The 17,630-nt window shown below is 47.8% G+C and overlaps 1 protein-coding gene across 1 annotated transcript in view; it reads right to left on the reverse strand.

Annotated features, from left to right (window-relative positions):
- The window catches only part of LOC115326514 (Golgi-associated plant pathogenesis-related protein 1-like), a 33,092-nt gene that overhangs the window by 5,600 nt on the left and 9,862 nt on the right, over window positions 1-17,630 (reverse strand). Inside the window, exon 4 of the mRNA XM_029987423.2 lies at window positions 7,767-7,905. Within this exon, the coding sequence (XP_029843283.2) occupies window positions 7,767-7,905 (139 nt within the window). The remainder of the gene's footprint in view (window positions 1-7,766; window positions 7,906-17,630) is intronic.

Here is a 17,630-nt window from a genome sequence, read left to right on the forward strand (position 1 = left end):
TCCGTGCGTCAGCGCTATGCGCCACGTCGCGAGGAGAGTAGGGTGGTGAGGACGTATAAAAATTGTGTTGCTTGCATGTTTAGACAGACTTGAAGCTAGTACGCCTCAACGGGTGACTATAGCCTCTTAGCTGTAGTTGAGAAATTTAGCGAGTGCATTACAACCGGTTATCTGGGGTCTTTAGCGTGCAGTACGCAGTAGTGATCGCTACCTACGTACTCGTGCCGGTGCGACATTCATCCAGATTGACATGGGCAGCGGGTGGGGACCGAACCCAGGAGGTTCTGCAGCTGAAGCTTTCGCTCCACGCTCCGAGCTGAGACGCGTTAGCTCAGTTGGCCGTCGGTCCCCCGTGAAGACGTATCGTGTTTACAGATTCAATGTCTCACCACAGCGGCGGGGAGAGAGGAAGATGATAACGCATGCTGACATCAGCGCTTCCGAGCAATACTAGCGTCGCACAGCTGGCACGGAGCCACAGACGAGCAGGCGACGCGCCGCTTTGGAATGCTGCCCAGCTCAGTGGCCGCTCCGGCGATGTATTTCGTTCTTTCCTCGAGGGATATGGCCGGCCGTATCCAAGAGCAACGACGGAAAAAAAACCAAATACCACGCAGGAAAACTGACGTCGCGTGACTTCAACAGCAATTCAATTCCCCGCTAAATTTAGTGGGAAAATTGACGTTATGTGACCTCAACACCAATTAATGTTTCCCGCTAAGTTTAGCAGGGATAATGACGTCAGATGACCTAGTGTCACGTCACCTATGGACAAAGTCAGCTTCTCCTCTAGATTTAGCGGGAGAATTGACGTCACGTGACCTCAACAACAAGTGACTTCCGGGCTAAATTTAGCGGGGAATCGAATTGCTGTTGAGGTCACGTGGCGTCAATTTTTCAGCTAAATGTAGCGGGGAAGCTGTGGGAGGAGGGAAGGTTATGAAGGAGGAGGAGGAGAGGATATGGGAGGAGGAGAGGGTACGCAGAAGTAGGGGAGGAGGAAAACAGATGGAAGGACGAGACAGAGGAGGAGGAGCAGTGGAGGAGGGCAGGAAGAGAGGGTACGGACGAAGAGGAGAGCATATCGGGAGATATGCTCGTTTCATCCTTTCTAACTACCACAACACCGCTAGCGTGACTGCCATCAAAGCTACTATATCATTGCCGCCTTTAGCCTTGCGCCGTAGAATTTCTCGCCTTTCTTTATTCCATAAGATCTATTTCCACAATTCTATCCTGCGCGACAAATTAATATCCCGTCCTTTTTACGTTTCTTCTCGCAACGATCACAACCACAAGGTTGGTATTCCAATTTCTAACACAACATTTTATTCATCGTTCGTCCCTCGTACATCATGAGAACGGAACCACCTTCCCGGGACAATTGCCATCATCAAGGACCTCTGACCTTTTCAAAACTGCAATTACTAATCTTTTATTTGTTGAGTGTGTTTAACCTATTTCTATGCTTGTTTTCCTTTTCTGGTGTTTTTCTTTGCTCTACCCCTTTGTAATGCCTCTGGCCTTGAGGGAAAACGAAATAAAAAAATAAATAGCCTCCCCTCCGTACCCTCCCTACTGAAAAAAACCATTTGGCGCCCATATGAAAATAAACGGGTCCATACCGGTAACCGTTTAACCATACTGGTCACCAGTTTGTCAAGGGGGTCGCCCGTATGGCTCAAAGGGGTCCCCCGTATGAGCCATAACGGTCACCTATTTGGCAAACGGGTCGCTCGTCTGGGCAAATGGGCGACTCGTTTGGGCAAAGTTGTCGCACGTTTGCTCAAACCGGCGACCATGTTGCAAACTGCACCGGTTTAATCAAACGGCTCTCCGGAGCCCGTTTGATATTGAACGTACAGATCGGCGGCGTGGGCACGCCTAGCGTTTCAGCCGTGGCAGCCAATGTTTTCCGGAAGGCTGGGAGCGCCGGCTATCGATTTCAGATCGTCCGCGTAATGCAAGTAATTATATTTATATTTCAATTGTGCTGATTTTTGATTATACTGCAAATAAAACTAACACCTTTTTTTTTTACGTAAACGCGCGACGTTGGTGAGCCGATATTTTTGACAGACCTTTAATACATTGTCCATCTTTGTTGCCTCAATTTACTTATTCAGCTCGAATTTCTCTCGCAGAAGACGCGACCGCGTGAAAGAATGTACGTCTAGACTCCGTTTCACTTTAATTCAAGACGCAGCGAAGGTAGCACGCGTACACGCCGCGTTGCAGCACTCAAACTACGAGCTTGCGCTGAGTTCTTTCTTCGCTCGGGCGCAAGCCGAGCTTCTGGCAGCCCCGCCGCCATTTCCAAAGTTCGAGCGCGCGCACGCGCGCGCGTTTGTTCTTCGGGACTACAAAAACGCATCTCCCTGGAATGCCTGGGGAGAGGGAGAGGGGCTGTCCCGGTGGTCCCAGCGCCTTGACCTCGCCCCCTCCCTCCTCTCTTGTCACCCCTGTCACGTGACCCACAGCAGCGCGCGAGCTACACGCTGATAAGCATCGAGATCCGGAAGGGCGCGCCTTGCAGCCGCTTTTTTCTTTGTCTGCTTGTTGTCAGTTGCTGCTCGAAGTTCGCTCGGCCTACCTGCTTCAATCTGTCGGCTAACCCTGCGGTCTTATCGGGATGTCTCTCGACAACGTATTGGATGTGCACCAAAGCTATCAGCGTTCGAAAAGACCCACGTGTATGTCGACAACGAGCGATTCTTCAAAGAAGTCGCAAATTCTCGCGGTTTGGTTGGGTTCGGCAAATGACAGCTTGTGCGCCGCATCGTGTTGAAACTTCCAAGGAGCCGTTCCCTCTCGTTTGTGTTTGTGTGGTTGTCCTGCTTTGACCGTGTCGACAAATATCACGGATTACCTCTTTCAAGTCCGCTATTGTTATGGTAAGTGCACTGCAACCTACGTGTTGGCAACGATTGACCGTTATTCTACGCGTACTCTTCTAAAAGAATTATGCAGCGCCAATCACGCGGCAGCCAGGAGAATAATTTCCCCGAAAGTGTACCTGTATAGTCTTCACAGATCGCTTGCACGTTTGTACTTGTCTACAGAAGAGGTAATAAACTTCGAGGAGAATTGAAAACAATCTTTTGTGTCGGTTTTCCTGTCCACTTACAAGCACCTACGCGAGTGCATTTGTTCTACGTGTTTTCTCCATGTTATGAATACGTTTATGAGTTTCGGGACGTCTTAAATATGTTTAATATAACCAACCTCCCAGACGATACCCATTTAGGGCTAGCGCATAATTTGCCATTTCGAAGGGCACGTTCAAACTTGTGGTCACGTGCCATGTCGAACGGGTACTCGTACCATACGGCACCCGTATCAAACGGGTACCGTTTCGAATGGGTACCGTTTCCAAACGGGTACCCGTATCCCATAATCACGTTTGATCCAAACGGATCGACAGGTTTGATTCAAACGGGCGACCAGTTTGCCACCCGTTTGAATTTCAAATGGTTTTTTTCAGTAGGCCTCCCTCCTCCTCCTCAAGACCTGCGCTCTAATTTCGCGTTACAGACATTTGTAAACTTCCTTCATTTTAAACCGCGACCATTATAATGCTAACATACCTGAAGAGTCCTCTAAGTACAAAATGTGTAGGTCTGGCAATCCGCTACCACTATACGATCTTTAAAAGAAAGGGCAACCGGTGATACGCACCTAGTACGCAGGAGCGGGAGAAGCAGAAGCAGGTGATGTTAGAAAGCGCCCAGAGCGGAGTGGGGCAGAAATGGCACAGAAGAGAGGAACAGAAACATGTGGTGCGGAAAAAGCTCGCGGAGTTAGGGGAGAGCAGGAAAGCACACGACGCGTTTCTGGTGTACGTTGCATAGACTTTCTAGTGTACTTATCGGCAGTCTTGGGTAAGTTACTTTTAAAAAGTAATTCGTTACAGTTACAGTTACTTTCAGAAAAAAGTAGCGAAGTTACCGTTACAGTTACCGCAACAAAAGAGTAACTCGTTACAGTTACAGTTACTTTTAAAAAGTAACGACGTTACTTTTCAGTTACTTTTCTATAACACAAAAAGAAATTAGAAAAAACTAGAAAACGCCCCTCACAACGTTTTATTGCGTAAAATTAAAAAGTACGCTTTTTACTTCATATTGTAACTTAGCAGCAGTTGCTTCTCGAAGTTAGTGTTTGAAAGTTTCCACGCCGAGTAGTGGCGCAAATCAAAATACGATACATGCGCAGTGCGGAGTAGTGGCGCTAATAAAATACGAGATATGCGCAGTGCCCTCCACGTGTATTGTTGTTTCACGGTTGATTAACCGGAATAAAAAGCGTTTACACAGAAGAAAGAAAAACCACAACATAGATAGTGCTTCAAGACACTAAAATGTAAGTGTTCAGTCACAAACTACAAGCGCGTGCGTAAAGATAACTGGATATTTTTTTCATGAAATCTACACGTGGCTATATTCCGGTCGTCACTCGCGAGAAAGAACGTATTCACAATTTTGTGCAAGGCCAACTTGACACTCGAAATGTTGGAATAGACGATTTGGAAAGTGCAAGGAATGGCTAAATGGCACTCGTTCACTGATATATTATTCGTAAAACACTGGAAAGTAACGACAAAAGTAACGTCGTTACTTTCATCGTTACCTCAGAAAAAAGTAATAGAACTACAGTTACAAGTTACATTTCTAAAAAGTAACTCGTTACAGTTACAAGTTACCAAGAAAGTAACTCAGTTACAGTAACGCGTTACTAGTAACACGTTACTACCCAAGACTGCTTATCGGTATATAAACCGTTGTCCCTGTATATCGTCCAAATCAGAGGACAGTGGCACCAGCGTCAAGAAAAACAAAGAAAGGGACAACTTCGACAGCCAAAGCAGTGCCATTAACGATCGCCACAGTCTATTTGCCTGGGGTGAAATCACGTAACACCACAGAAGCAATCCTAAGGTTGAAATCCTTGTGAATCATTAAACCTATTTCAATATAATTTTACATAGTTTGAAAAGAGTTTTCGTCAACGATTGCCCTATAAATCTACCGCATTTAGCGTGTTTTGCAAAATGACCAGGCAGGCAGCCAATTTTTTTTTTTTCAACCGCCATATGTTTAGAGATATTTGAAATTCTTCATTAAAACCTCCGGTAAATGACCGCAAGCTTTCGTGAAGGTTGCTTAACCTCCGTGTTTTAATGTACAAGTACGGTAATAGTAAATTTACAGACCTTAACACTGTTGTTAATACGAAACGTTATCGAGAAATAAAAAAAATAGTTGGGAAATAACAAACTTTTAATTCTTCAGAGAACTATGGGCCTCACGTGACCACAATGCTCGGGAGTAGTATTATGTATCCTTGATACGTTTTTTGTTTTCTCAAATTAGTCCGCCGGACCCAATTGAAGACGAATATGTCTGGATTAAAAGTGAAAGCTACGCATTATTCTCTTTCAGAATAGTATTAATTAATATCATAGTATTTCCGTGTATAGTTCTTCCGGGGTATAGTACGGCTTCTGCATTTCGGTTTAAATTATATTTTAACAGCGTCTTGCTGAGAACTTCCGACAGAGGGAGCAAGGGGTGAATGCCCGACATCTTTGGGGATGAGCACTACACAAAAGCGCGGCCACAAATTAGACACGTGTTGTACTTTACAATTTGGGCCCACCAGAGGCCAATGTTCAATCAATGATTGGGTGAACGCACATCACCCAATCGTGATGTAGGTGCCGCCGAAATGAGAGGCCGTTTCACAAAGAAGAAAGGGGTGGCCGAGTATGTTAACAGACCTGAGCTCGGAGAGCGTGGGCTGAAAGCTCGCTCTGCGGAATTCAGGGATCATGGGCTCCATCCCCCTTCCCATTTTTCCCTTGATCAGCATCGTACCGTTTGTGCACTATGCATCACTGCTTCGTAATTCCCGTTAATGGTGTCATGAAACGACTTCGGGTTACACTGTTCATGACTTTACAGAGGAGTACTGGTTTTGGCCCAAGTATACACTCGCACGGACCACCACTAATTCAGAAGCTTCTTGGTCGCGCTGAAATTGCGAGGATAGAAGGGGACTCTTTCTTTTAGTTTCGCTTTTGGAAGGCTTGATTACGTAATTGTGGGATATAAACCCCCCGACTTACGACAATCGAGCACGGCTCGTGGACTGGGCACGAGAACTGCGTGGACACTCAACTTCGGCTCGTAACAATCAATGCATCGGCGGGCACTCAGTAGCTAGTGGCTCGTGTCCAACCACTGCGTTGATGAGAACAGCCGAGCTCTAACAATGCCTTTAGCTTAGCACGCGTTTTCTTTTTTTTTTTTTACTTTGCCGACCCCAGCGTCTGGCTATAATTAACGTTGCCAGCATAGTATTGGCTCCATGCCACGTCGCCGCTTGTTCTGGCTACGAGTTGAGGGGATGAAAGATGTTCATATTTCTCGAATTTATTTGCCGACTTTCATGGCTCAGAAAGAAAACCTGTGGCTCTTTTATTCGGTTACTAACGTTGGGGAGTGACTCTGAGTGGTATTTAGCGAACGTATCAAAAATCCGTTTAATCCCCCTCAAAGACTCAAGGCTAGCGGCTCTATTGCAATGGATAAATGTATAATCTGGAACGAGGAGACGTCGCCCGTTGAGGCCAATTAACTTTCGGCTGTCTAAGTATACATGCAATACAGTTACAATTAATATAAGGGCTTAAAGGTGCTCTGAATAACCTAGCTAGTGTTGCACACAGCATAGTAACTAGCATAGTGAGATTAATGCGCGCCTCTTTATTTTTTTTAAACGAGTGGCGTCCGCCATGTTTTTTTTTTTCCTACGATAATGATCATTTTAACACTCAAATGCTTGGCACCGGCGCTACGCTGCTGCGGTGGTGCTACTGTCAGCACGATGCATGCGCTGATCATTCACCTTACGCGAATCTGGTTTATGCGCACGCGCTTCCCGCACGTTGCGTGGACAAAAGCCAAATATTGTGTTAGCAGCACGTTGACTTATAGAGCCTGTTACTCTTTACAAACGTGAACCGCTTCTTGCGTTCCACACAACTTGAGGTCGCCCCGCCTTTTCTAACGACCTAGCGAAACAATTCGACTAGGATTCAGGTGTCCCGACTTCCTTTTAACGGCGCCCACGAGTCCCTGAGACAGCACCCCATCGCCCATTTCCACGGCTTTCAGCGCTTCGCCAGCGGGACAAGTAACCCTGGCAGGCAGCCGCACGAAAGGGGTGCGGCGAAGGTCGGATGGGCACTTCCATCTTTAGATTAGTTGTCGCCGGCGCCATTGGGTGGCCTAGAGCGGATTCTGCGAAATTCTCCCACTTTCCGCAAAACCCGCTGATGCATCGCTGCTTATAACGCATGAATGTGAGCTAGTGGTGGGAATGAGGTTTCTTGCACGTAATAGCTGCCTAGATATTTGAACCTTATTCAAGAGGCCCCAAAAATTATTACAGCCCAGGCTCTCCAATCTTCACAAATCAATCTTGGTCTATATGTGTTTTGGCAATGTTCGCATCAGGTACGCTTTTTACTCCAATCACTGACATGCTAAGGTACGCGCTGCGCAACTCATGATTCTTGTTTCGTAATTGGTTCTTTGGCGGTATTATTGACTGAGGTAGAAAATTCATTGTCGGCGAGCGATAATAAGGGGTCTTGCTTCGCCTTGTGCCTCTTAAGTTCTCAGTGACACTATTTTGATGCCAGTTTAGTGTGAATTTAAACAGTTCGCAGTGCGCGTTCCAAACAACTTTTTAGTACGTACGGCTTATTTTGAGCTGTCCACGCAGGTAGGTGTCCCAGTAAATGTTTTCACCATACCTCATGCTCCCAGTTTGAGGCCTGTGTTGAATGAGGTCGTTATTGGCAATGTGATGGGCCCACTCTTTTGCCATGGCGCCTAACTGGTTAGGAAAAAGAAGTAATAGTTTTCTTTTAGTCATAGTCATTACGAGGATTTATTCTCTAATCCTATTTTCTGTATAGAAAACAACAATGTGAAACTTAATTTATATGAATACTTGAGAAACCTAAAAAGCGTCGGTATAGCAACTAATCTGTGCTAGAGTTTATTTGAAACTAAACAAGGAAACAGGACATTCGCGTCATATGTTTTGCTGAATTACAATACGTAGCTAGTTTATGCGAAACGTACCACACCTTGCCGTGTCATCCGGCTGCTAAATATTTATTTTCCAGGAGAGGGTAGTTGCTGTGCAGTATGTATAGCGGGCTTTTCAGCTTGTCCCAGCTCACATGCGCGAGACCCCCTAAAAATATACTGAAAACTTTGCACGACGCTTGCTAAGAACACACAGTCCTAACTCGCGTAGAGCTGTTTACTTTTTTGTTAAAACTTGGTGCATGTGAATTGCGACACCCTGTATACCAAATACGACTGTGCAGCAATGCAGGTTGTCCAGGCTCCTGTTTCCTTAATGAGGGGTTACAATTCAGCTCTTTGTTCTTATACCGCGTTTGACTCTAAAGGCACGCTTACACTTCCGACTCGCGACAGTCGCGAGACCGACAAGTAACATGTGACAAGCCATCACCGAGGTTCACACCGTGGTCGATTGTGAGCCGCTTCTCGGGAGTAATCGGGAGCCACAGTCGATTTCGTCCTTCCTTCTGGAGCTCGTGTTTGCGTTTCGCTGTTTTGCTTCTTTTGTTTTCACGTCTGCCGTTTTTATCACAACAAAAAGGCTTTTGATAGTGGCCTGCATCTTTCGGAATCGTAAAATGAAATCTCAAACGGTACAGTGGCGTGCACTAACTCGACCTTCAACAGTAAAGTACGTTGCGCATGTCAAACCAAGAGCCACGGATTTGCTGCCAGGCCATGTCCTATTTTGGGCGCTCATTCCAATAATAATGCTGCTTGCTATAAAAAAAAGCGACATTTTTTAGTAGCTTTGATGATACCCACAGCAGAGACCTCCATGGGTCTGTATCAATGGCCGCTACCGGCAAATCGCTTCTCGGAAGCTCTCAGGAGATGCCGTTGGTTCTGTCTTTTACGTAACAACTGAGTTTCGTGTTTCCCCGCTTTTCCTTTCTCGTTTTCTCACACCTACACAGGCGTGGTTGTTGCCGAAAATAAACCACTGGCTACGTTCGGCTGGGTCCGTCGGAACCGTACAATGAAGCGCAATCGCTACGTCGACATGCACCCGTTCGAGCTACCGCGGCGCAGTACGCACCTGTCAAGTCATACGTGGCCCAAATTTTCCGTCAGGCCCGGTTTATTTTTTTGGGCGCGCGTTCAAATCGAGGTGCTGTTTTTATAAAGACATTGTTTACTCGGTAACAGCGTGGATTCAAGTCGCCACAAGGACCTCCATGGCTCTCTATCCGAGACTGTTACCTCGAAGCGATGCTGCCTATTCGTCAACGGACATGTCTGTTGCTTCTCCCCAGAAATCCGTACCGGAGGTAAACCGATGAGGGGCGCACCGCACGCCACCTCCGAGGCGACTCGGTGACCGGTTGCAGAAGTCGGTTTTAAAGCGATTGCCCCGAAACGGTCGTCGCCTTTCCGGCAAACACTCGCGCGCAACAGTTGCGATTCGCAAGTGTGAACGCGCCTTGAATCCGACCGCAGACGACGCTACAATTCGATGGATCCATGCAGGCAGCGTCAAAAGTGCGTCGTCACGGCGCTCGTCGTATCTGTGCGTACAACTTCGCCCGCTAGACCAATCACGTAAAGCGAATGATGCACGCTCGTGTGCTTTTGTCCGAACGGGATTTGGTTTAGCCGGCGATAGACAACGCGTAAAGACGACAAGCGCCGCGACAATGCATATTTGAAGCCGCTTGATTGTCTCTATCGAACCGTAGTGTCGGTTGTGGTTAGACTTGTTGTGAAACGGGGGGGCTTGTTCGAGGTCCGAATGTTCTACGCGTCGAACATTCTACGCCGACTATTCCAGAGGCTTCGCATAGTGAGCCAGAATCAGTCTCGCCTTAGCGTTCGACTCCGCTGTTACGCCGATTTCGACGCCCGCGACGCTCTGTTATTATCTTTTGTACCCTTTTATTTTTGGCACAAGCTCGCCACCATTAAACGTTTATTTCTCCTGATTATTTATTGTTTTTGGTCACCACCCGTGACAGTATCATCAGCCCCCTCCATATTCCAGAGGACCATGAAACAAGTAACTCACCTCCTGGAATGTTGGGCATGCTACCCGGTTAATAAAATTGTCACCGGGAAAACGGACGAGCAACACAATAAGAACTTGGAGATCGTTCTTCTACGGTTCACGGAGTATGGATTCACGCTGAAGGAAGAAAAGTGTGAGTTCATGTGACCCAAAGTGGATTACTTGAGTCAGATATTGTCAGCTGAAGAATACGCCTAGCTCGAAAGAAAGTTGGAGCAATATTGAACATACCGAAGCAAACTGACATTCATGATCTACGACCGTTCCTGAGCTTGGTACAATATTGTCACGAATGACAAGTGATGAGGCTATAATAACTGGAGAAACTAAACGTTTAATGGGGCGAAATTGTGCCCGAAAATAAAAAGGAAACAGAATAAAGCAGAGCGTCGTGGGTGTCGAAGTCGGCGTAACAGCAGAATCGAACGCTGGGGCGAAACTGACTCCGCTCGCCATGCGGAGTCCCTTACGTACCCTCGTGGATTTCTGGATCATTCAACGTAGAACGTTCGGTGCGTAAAACGTTCGGAACTCGGTCAGACGAGAATGTTCTCGAACCTGTGAGAAGGCCAAGTTGAAAAAATAAATAAAATACAGTCGCCTGACTGGAATCGAACCTACACCTTCCACGCGAGAGTCAAGCGCGGGGACCACTCGGCCACTCGCGCGCTTGCTCGCCAACGCGCGTGGCAATATTACGTAAAGTACTTGCCCGGATTGACATAAATTTGCGCACCACTGAACACACTCCTCAAAAAGGGTGTTACTTTTCACTGGAGCTCGGCTTGCGCAGAATCATATGAGAACATAAATGCTCGTCCACTTGAGTATTCGACCTAAAATGTTCCGGAAAGATGTAGAATGATACTGACTAGGCTGGGTAATTTGACCTAATAATGGTTTACGCTTGGGGTCAGAGTGTACGCCGATCCTTCAGATGAAGAGAGGATGTTATCTTCTCAATCATACAAGCTGCATAACTCCCCCCTTTAAGCACGCATCGCCCCGATGCATCACAAAACAAATACAAAATAACGGTAAGCTAATCACGTCCTCTGCAAAACGAAAAGTCCTCAGTTCTACCGAGCGTACAAAGGCTTGAGTCTAACGACATGACCACCTCGGGGTGTGGTCGGAGTAGTGATGATGTTTTCACTCCGTTGGGCACCACTTGGTAGTTGAGCTTCCCGAGACGACGAAGTACCTTATACGTTCCGAAGCACCGTTTCAGCAGATATTTCCTGAGGCCGTGGCGACGAATGGGTGCCCACACCCACACCCTGTCTCCGGGCTGGAAGCGAACGTCCCGACGACGAAGGTTGTACCAGCCAGCCTCGATACGCTGCTGGTCTTCAATCCGAAGTCGGGCGAGCCGGCGAACTTCTTCGGCCCGTTGAGCAACCACCTGGGCGTCGTCGCTCTAATCTTCAGCTGGCTCGTGGGTCAACTCCGCGTCCAGGGTGGTCGCTACTTTCGGACCATGTACCACCCTGAAGGTTGAAACTTCAGTGGTCTCTTGAACTACCTTGTTGTAAGCAAACGTGACATAGTGTAAGACCTCGTCACACGTCTTGTTCTCCACGTCGACGTACATGGTAGTCGTGACGGCGATGTTCTGGTTTGGCTGTTCCGTCAGCCCCTTTGTCTGCGGATTGTGCGCCGTCGTTTGACGATGAACTGTATGGCTGAGCCGGAGGATCTCCTTAGTTAGCTGTGCCAGAAACGACGACCATCGGTCTGTAATCAATACTTCGGAGTCATGGTGACTGAGGACGATGACCTCAACGAAGAACTTGGCTACTTCATTTAATTTAATTTTTTTATTCTTAAAGGGGTACTCCGCCGATTTCTTCATGGTCCCCGATTTGCTTGAAATTTTGCTAAACTCGCCAAAAAACATCGCCAAAATAGTATCCCAAATATTGGGTCAAAATAATTTTTTTTCACGAAGTTATTGAATTTACAATTTTGGTCCTCACCGTGTTTTTCAAACTGAAAGTCTCTACTGGCAAGAGCGAAAAAGTGACGTCAGTGGAAGTGCAGGGGTTCACTCTTTGGACTGTAGAATTTGTTCCCAACTGATTCGAAGCAGTTTCATGGTGTCAAATGAATGCTTTGGAAGCTCGCTCCAGTACCCGCGCTTCAGCACGGAACAAATCATTGGCATATTCTATTTTTTAGACTGCTCGCCCGACTGGCAAGCTGACCTTCCACTGACGTCACGGCACTAAAAAGGGCGGGTATATTTGAATGGTGGTTTTTGCATCATTTTCGTTTGCCGATTTCGCAATAACTATTAGGAATTTCACGATACTAAATAGCATACCGGAAAGAATAAAGGCCGGGGAGTCAGAAAATATAGTTAGTTGAGGTAGCTCAAAAATCGGCGGGGTATCCCTTTAAGGGCCCGGGTGGGGCATTACGTAGAGGGCGAGTAGACGAAAACTCGAATACATTCTGACAATAGAAAACGACAAAAATAGAAAAAGGAGAGAGTCAAAATAACAATAGTAAAACAATCAAACGACTGATATGGTTTAGATGAGCATGATTCGTGGATATGTGAGATTTCCTGGCGAAACTTTATTAAGCGCTCCTGTCGGGAACCCCAGCGGTTCCCGACAGGAGCGCTGTTGTCTCGGTGTACGTATTCAGCTAATAGGTCGCGACAATGATCCACGGGTTTCCTTGTGTCGATGGTGGGAACGACCGAAACGAGTCTATTTCAATCTATTGGAATGACGTAGTAGGGGGAGTGATCGGCTGCAGGAGTCCTGCCGGCTTCCCCTGTGGTGTCTTACGCCGTTGGCATTAGCGGCATAATTGCACGTAGTGGTGGACAGTCTTCGGTACCTTGGGCCAGTAGTATATTTTTCGAATCCGTGCACGCTTGGAAGATTTACGCTCGAAGACTCGCTGGGATAACCATCACACACGTCGAGTTAGTGCTGCCGAAGTTTTCTTTGAACAGTGCGCTTTCTCGAACAGTGAAGGTTTTCAGAGATTGTGCGAAACCACGTGTAACTGCACTCCCTCGTCCCTCCAGACGTTTGATGAGTGCACGCAGCTCAGTATCGTCTCGTTAAAGTGCTGCCACGTTGTTCACGGTTACCGCGCCAATAAAAACGTTATCGGTGTCGCAGTCATCGGTGCGCTCAAACGCCAACTCGATTGGTGCTCTCGAGACACAAACAGCGTCGCTGTGGTTGCGGCCAGACTTGTACTCCACACCCACGTCGAATTCTTCAAGTCGAAGACTCCCGTGCGAGACGTGCTGAAGTATTCTTCAGGTTCGCGAGTCAACAAAGCGAGTGGTGGATTGTGACAACTTGACTGGACAGGACTCCCCCTGAAATTCGCCGCGTTTGATGCAACTTCAAGCAGGCGTGGTGGGGTGCCCTCCGGCGGTTCGTTTTTGAGGTCCGTCCCAGGGTGTTGTCACTTTCTCTAGGCGTCGAAAATGTGTCCCACTCAATACGGAGTCGGAGTAGTGAGCACTGGTGTCCACGAGGACCGACGTGTCGTAGCCGTCGATGAGAACGTTGAGGTTGTTGGACACCGTTGCGGAATTGTTTCTGTGTTGCATGGTGTCGGTCGGATGGGATGTCTCTTGCGTTCTTGGGGGCTGTTGACGTCGTCGGTCTACGCAACACCACGTTCAGGGGTTGTCGCGCTTAGTTTTCCCGGCGGTTCATAGGACACAAGCTTTCTCGGTGAGACCTGTGGGCAGGTGACGATGGAGGTCTGGGTGAAGGCGACTGGAAACCTTGTTGAGAAGGGGCAGCAGAAGACGGCGGACGACGAAGGTACACCTCAATTTCTCGAGGACGCTCGCCGTAACGTGGGCGGGGGTCGTTTGTGTGGAACCCGCGCTGCCCGAGTTGCCGGTAGGGACGTCGCCGGCATGTGTGATAAGATTCCCCACAGTGAAAGCAGATCGGACTGTGGTCAGCGGTTCTGCAGACGCCCCTGTTCCTGGGTGCAGGTCGCTTTGGGCGAACGTACTGAGGGCGTTCGTCTTGGCGTCGAGAGTACTGCAGCGACCGGGGATCACGTCAGGGAGGCGCCTCGTAGTGTTGAGTGACGGGAGGCTGCGGACTACGAGCCACGGGGCCGTATGTCATAGCCAGATCTTCTTGTGAGTTGTCGGCAGGGACTTGTGGCTAGAGTACTCGTTGGAGCTCTTCAAAAAGAGTGTCGACGATGGACAGAGATGCTGGATGACCAGCGGCAGGCGGAAGCTTTTGGAGTTCCTCTCGAACAATTTCTTGAATGATGTCGCGAAGGTAGTCACCTCCAGTGCTGAGCTCGGCGTGCGGCAGTGCGAGGGTTGCGGCATCGCCGCGTCGGAGGCAGTGGCGGGCTCGGTCCGCCAGTGCTTCATTAATTTTGGTTACCTTGGTGACGACTTCATCACCAGTCGTCCGTGGGTTACGGACGAGGACACTGAAGATGTAGTCTCTTACGCCGCGCATGAGGCCTTGTAGCTTCTTTCCTTCCGTGGCCTGAGGCTCGGCGCAGTACTGAGGCTCAAGACATCTTACACGGCGCTTGTGACTGTTTCATTCTGGCCTTGGGTTCTTGACCGAAGCAAGTCTTTAGCCCTTCCTTTTCGATGGTGACTTGATGACGTCCGTCGGAGACCGTCTTTGCGTAGTTCCCAGGAGGTGATTGTCGTCTCGTGGTTTTCATACTAATGTCGCGCCAATCCCTCAAGAAAAAAACAAGACGTTCTGAAGGGCCTGGTCCGGCGTCCTCCCATGATGAGCACCCACACTTTCATACTGCTGGATTCAGGCGTCAACTTCCTCACAAATATTGCCACAGAATGAAGTAGCTGTCCAAGGGGCAACGGAAAGGTAGACAATGGGGGCGGCGACTGGGATCTGCGACGATCGGTCGCTCATCGTCGGCTCCATCGACTGATGGGGGTTCTCCAGCAGTAGACCAAATTCCGGGGGCAAACCTCGAACACGGCGGCTTTCTTGAGTTACGGTAGTTTCCACGGACTGGCTTCTTTAAGCGGGGACTGGGCTTGCGCTGCAAGGCCTTGGAGGGGTACGGTTCATGGGGTGAACTACCCCGCACCTCCATTAGAATGGCTCGAAGGACAGACGATGATGGAAGAACAAGCAGTATACAATAAAGATCAAAAGGGGCCAAACCTGTGCCTGAAAAGTAAAGGAAGAACACAGATCGAGGAAGCAGCAGCGAGCGTCAACGGCGGCAGCAGCAAGCGACGGTACGTCGGTGTAACAGCTGGCTATCGCGAGAAGAAATTATTGAGTGAGTCGGTAATACGGCGCACGGCTCTTTATCTACTGTACTCGTCGTCTCAAGTATTCAACCTAGAATGCAGGGGAAAGAGCTAGGGCGAGAGTGACTAGGCAAGGTCATCTTGGCCTCCTTAGCGTTTACGCTCATGGTAAGAGTGTGATTGATCAACGGACGGAGCTTATCTTCTCGATTATGCACGCGAAAATATGACCAAACGTTGGCTCAGGGCATCAGACACCACTAAAGAGATAGCTAAATACTAAACATTGTCGAAGGCGGACCGCTATGTAATGGAAACATGGCCGTCGGTTGAACGAAATGTTGGAATACAACCATACCCATCCAGACCGTCAGCTCGAGTGGCTGTAAACGACTCTCTTGTTATGTGTATGCGTACAGTAATTCCTCTTAAATTCCGACAGAGTCTGTTGAACGTAATTCATGAAGGACATCTATGACAATTGAAAATTAATATGTTTCCCGTTCTTATCTCTGGTGGCCGAACATGGACAAGGATATTGAGGCGAATAGTGAAGCATGCGCTTCAGTCTCCGATCGGAACGAGAAAGTCCCCTACATCAGTGGAAAGTCCCAAAATTACCTTGGTATCGAACTCACACCGATTTCGTAAAATGACAGAACACCATGTATTTGGCGTTCTGGCATCGATCGCCAAACAATGTGGTCAGCAAATCGGGCCCACAGAACACTAGCGCCACGTTCAAGGATCTCCTAGAGCAGAAGGGAATCCAGCAGGTTCTAACAAAGCCTTACAATTTTCAGTCAAAGGGATTGGCTGAGAATTTTATCAGAACGTTGAATCCAGCCTTAAAAAATCCAGAAAGGAAAATAAAAAAGTACTGAGACAGTTCCTTCAGATGTAGAGGGCAGTGAGACGCTCCACAAAAAGACAGTCTCCGTGCGAGATGCTGAATAACGGACAACTCATCGAGACTGATGAGTTGTCCGAAGAGTTTCGTGGTCACACATCTCCAAAAGAGCAGCCACTGCCGGAAACGTCGGGAGCGGGCATTTTAAATAAATCAGGAAGTCTGGATGCAAGATAGGCCGAAGAAGAACAACTGGTGCCAATTTTTTATCACCGACAGGGGGATGCTTTTAGTTTGAAATAAAAACAGAAGATAACGAGCGACACCGGGTACACACAGATTAAACTAAGTTAAGAATCTGCGTAGAAATTTGAAGAGCGACGTATCTGTCAATCCCAGTGATCACGTTAGACACACGCAATCAAACGCCAGCTTTATCCGGTACAACGGATACACATTTATCCAATCATCAGTAACTATATATATATATCTTTTGCTACAGCGGTTTAGTCGGTATCCAACCAGGCTACTCTGTGAACCTCATCGTTTTGCCTCAATGTGAGAATATAGTAGCGTAGCCAGTGCCTCTAAGCGAAAACGACGAACCGGAGAATGGTGCAGTTATCGTTTTTACGTTAAAGTGCAATCTTGGTGCTCGCGAAGAACAGATATACACACGCAGCTCTCAAACCGGTAATAAACCTGACCTTATGTAGTAAACCGTTTTGCATACACTCTGTTACACGCGCTCTGTGCTTGATTGGATGAGCTTACGGATTAGCATGCACAGGGCCCTGAAGTTGCAATTTCGGCATGACTTGACTTGTTACTCGGCTGGCGAAGTTGGCTTCACTCCGACTTTAAGGGACAGTGCAACGATATTCAATTTGAATGTTTTTCACTTTACACAAGCTTATTGGCACTAGTGAAACTCAAGGATTCTCGCACGCAACGCCACTCGCTAAGAAACTCCTTTGTTTCGGTGTAATTTCAAGGAGAAAAGCGAGCGTTTTCTTTCAATCTCTCTTTTGCAAAACTTGATGACGTAACTGGGGGATCGCAATCTCCTCCAGTGACGATATTTTAATGCGGCTTATAGATTGGACCCCATTTAGGCTCGTGATAATCGATAATTCGAGAAGCGTTCGGGTAGTGGTCCGTGTTCAATTGCTGCAATGACGACAATAGCCGAACCATAGGAATGACTGGAACTCAGCGTGTGTCCTGTTGCTTGCCAATCCCAGCGTGTGGCTACATTTGACATTGGCGGCATATAATCGGCTCCAGATGACGTGGCATGCTTGTTCTGGCTACGAGTTGAGGAGGTGAACGCTGCTCGTTTTTTTAAATATT

The sequence above is a fragment of the Ixodes scapularis genome, unplaced genomic scaffold (genome assembly GCF_016920785.2).
Source record: "Ixodes scapularis isolate PalLabHiFi unplaced genomic scaffold, ASM1692078v2 PGA_scaffold6__148_contigs__length_123643588, whole genome shotgun sequence".
Classification (NCBI taxonomy): Eukaryota; Metazoa; Arthropoda; class Arachnida; order Ixodida; family Ixodidae; genus Ixodes; species Ixodes scapularis.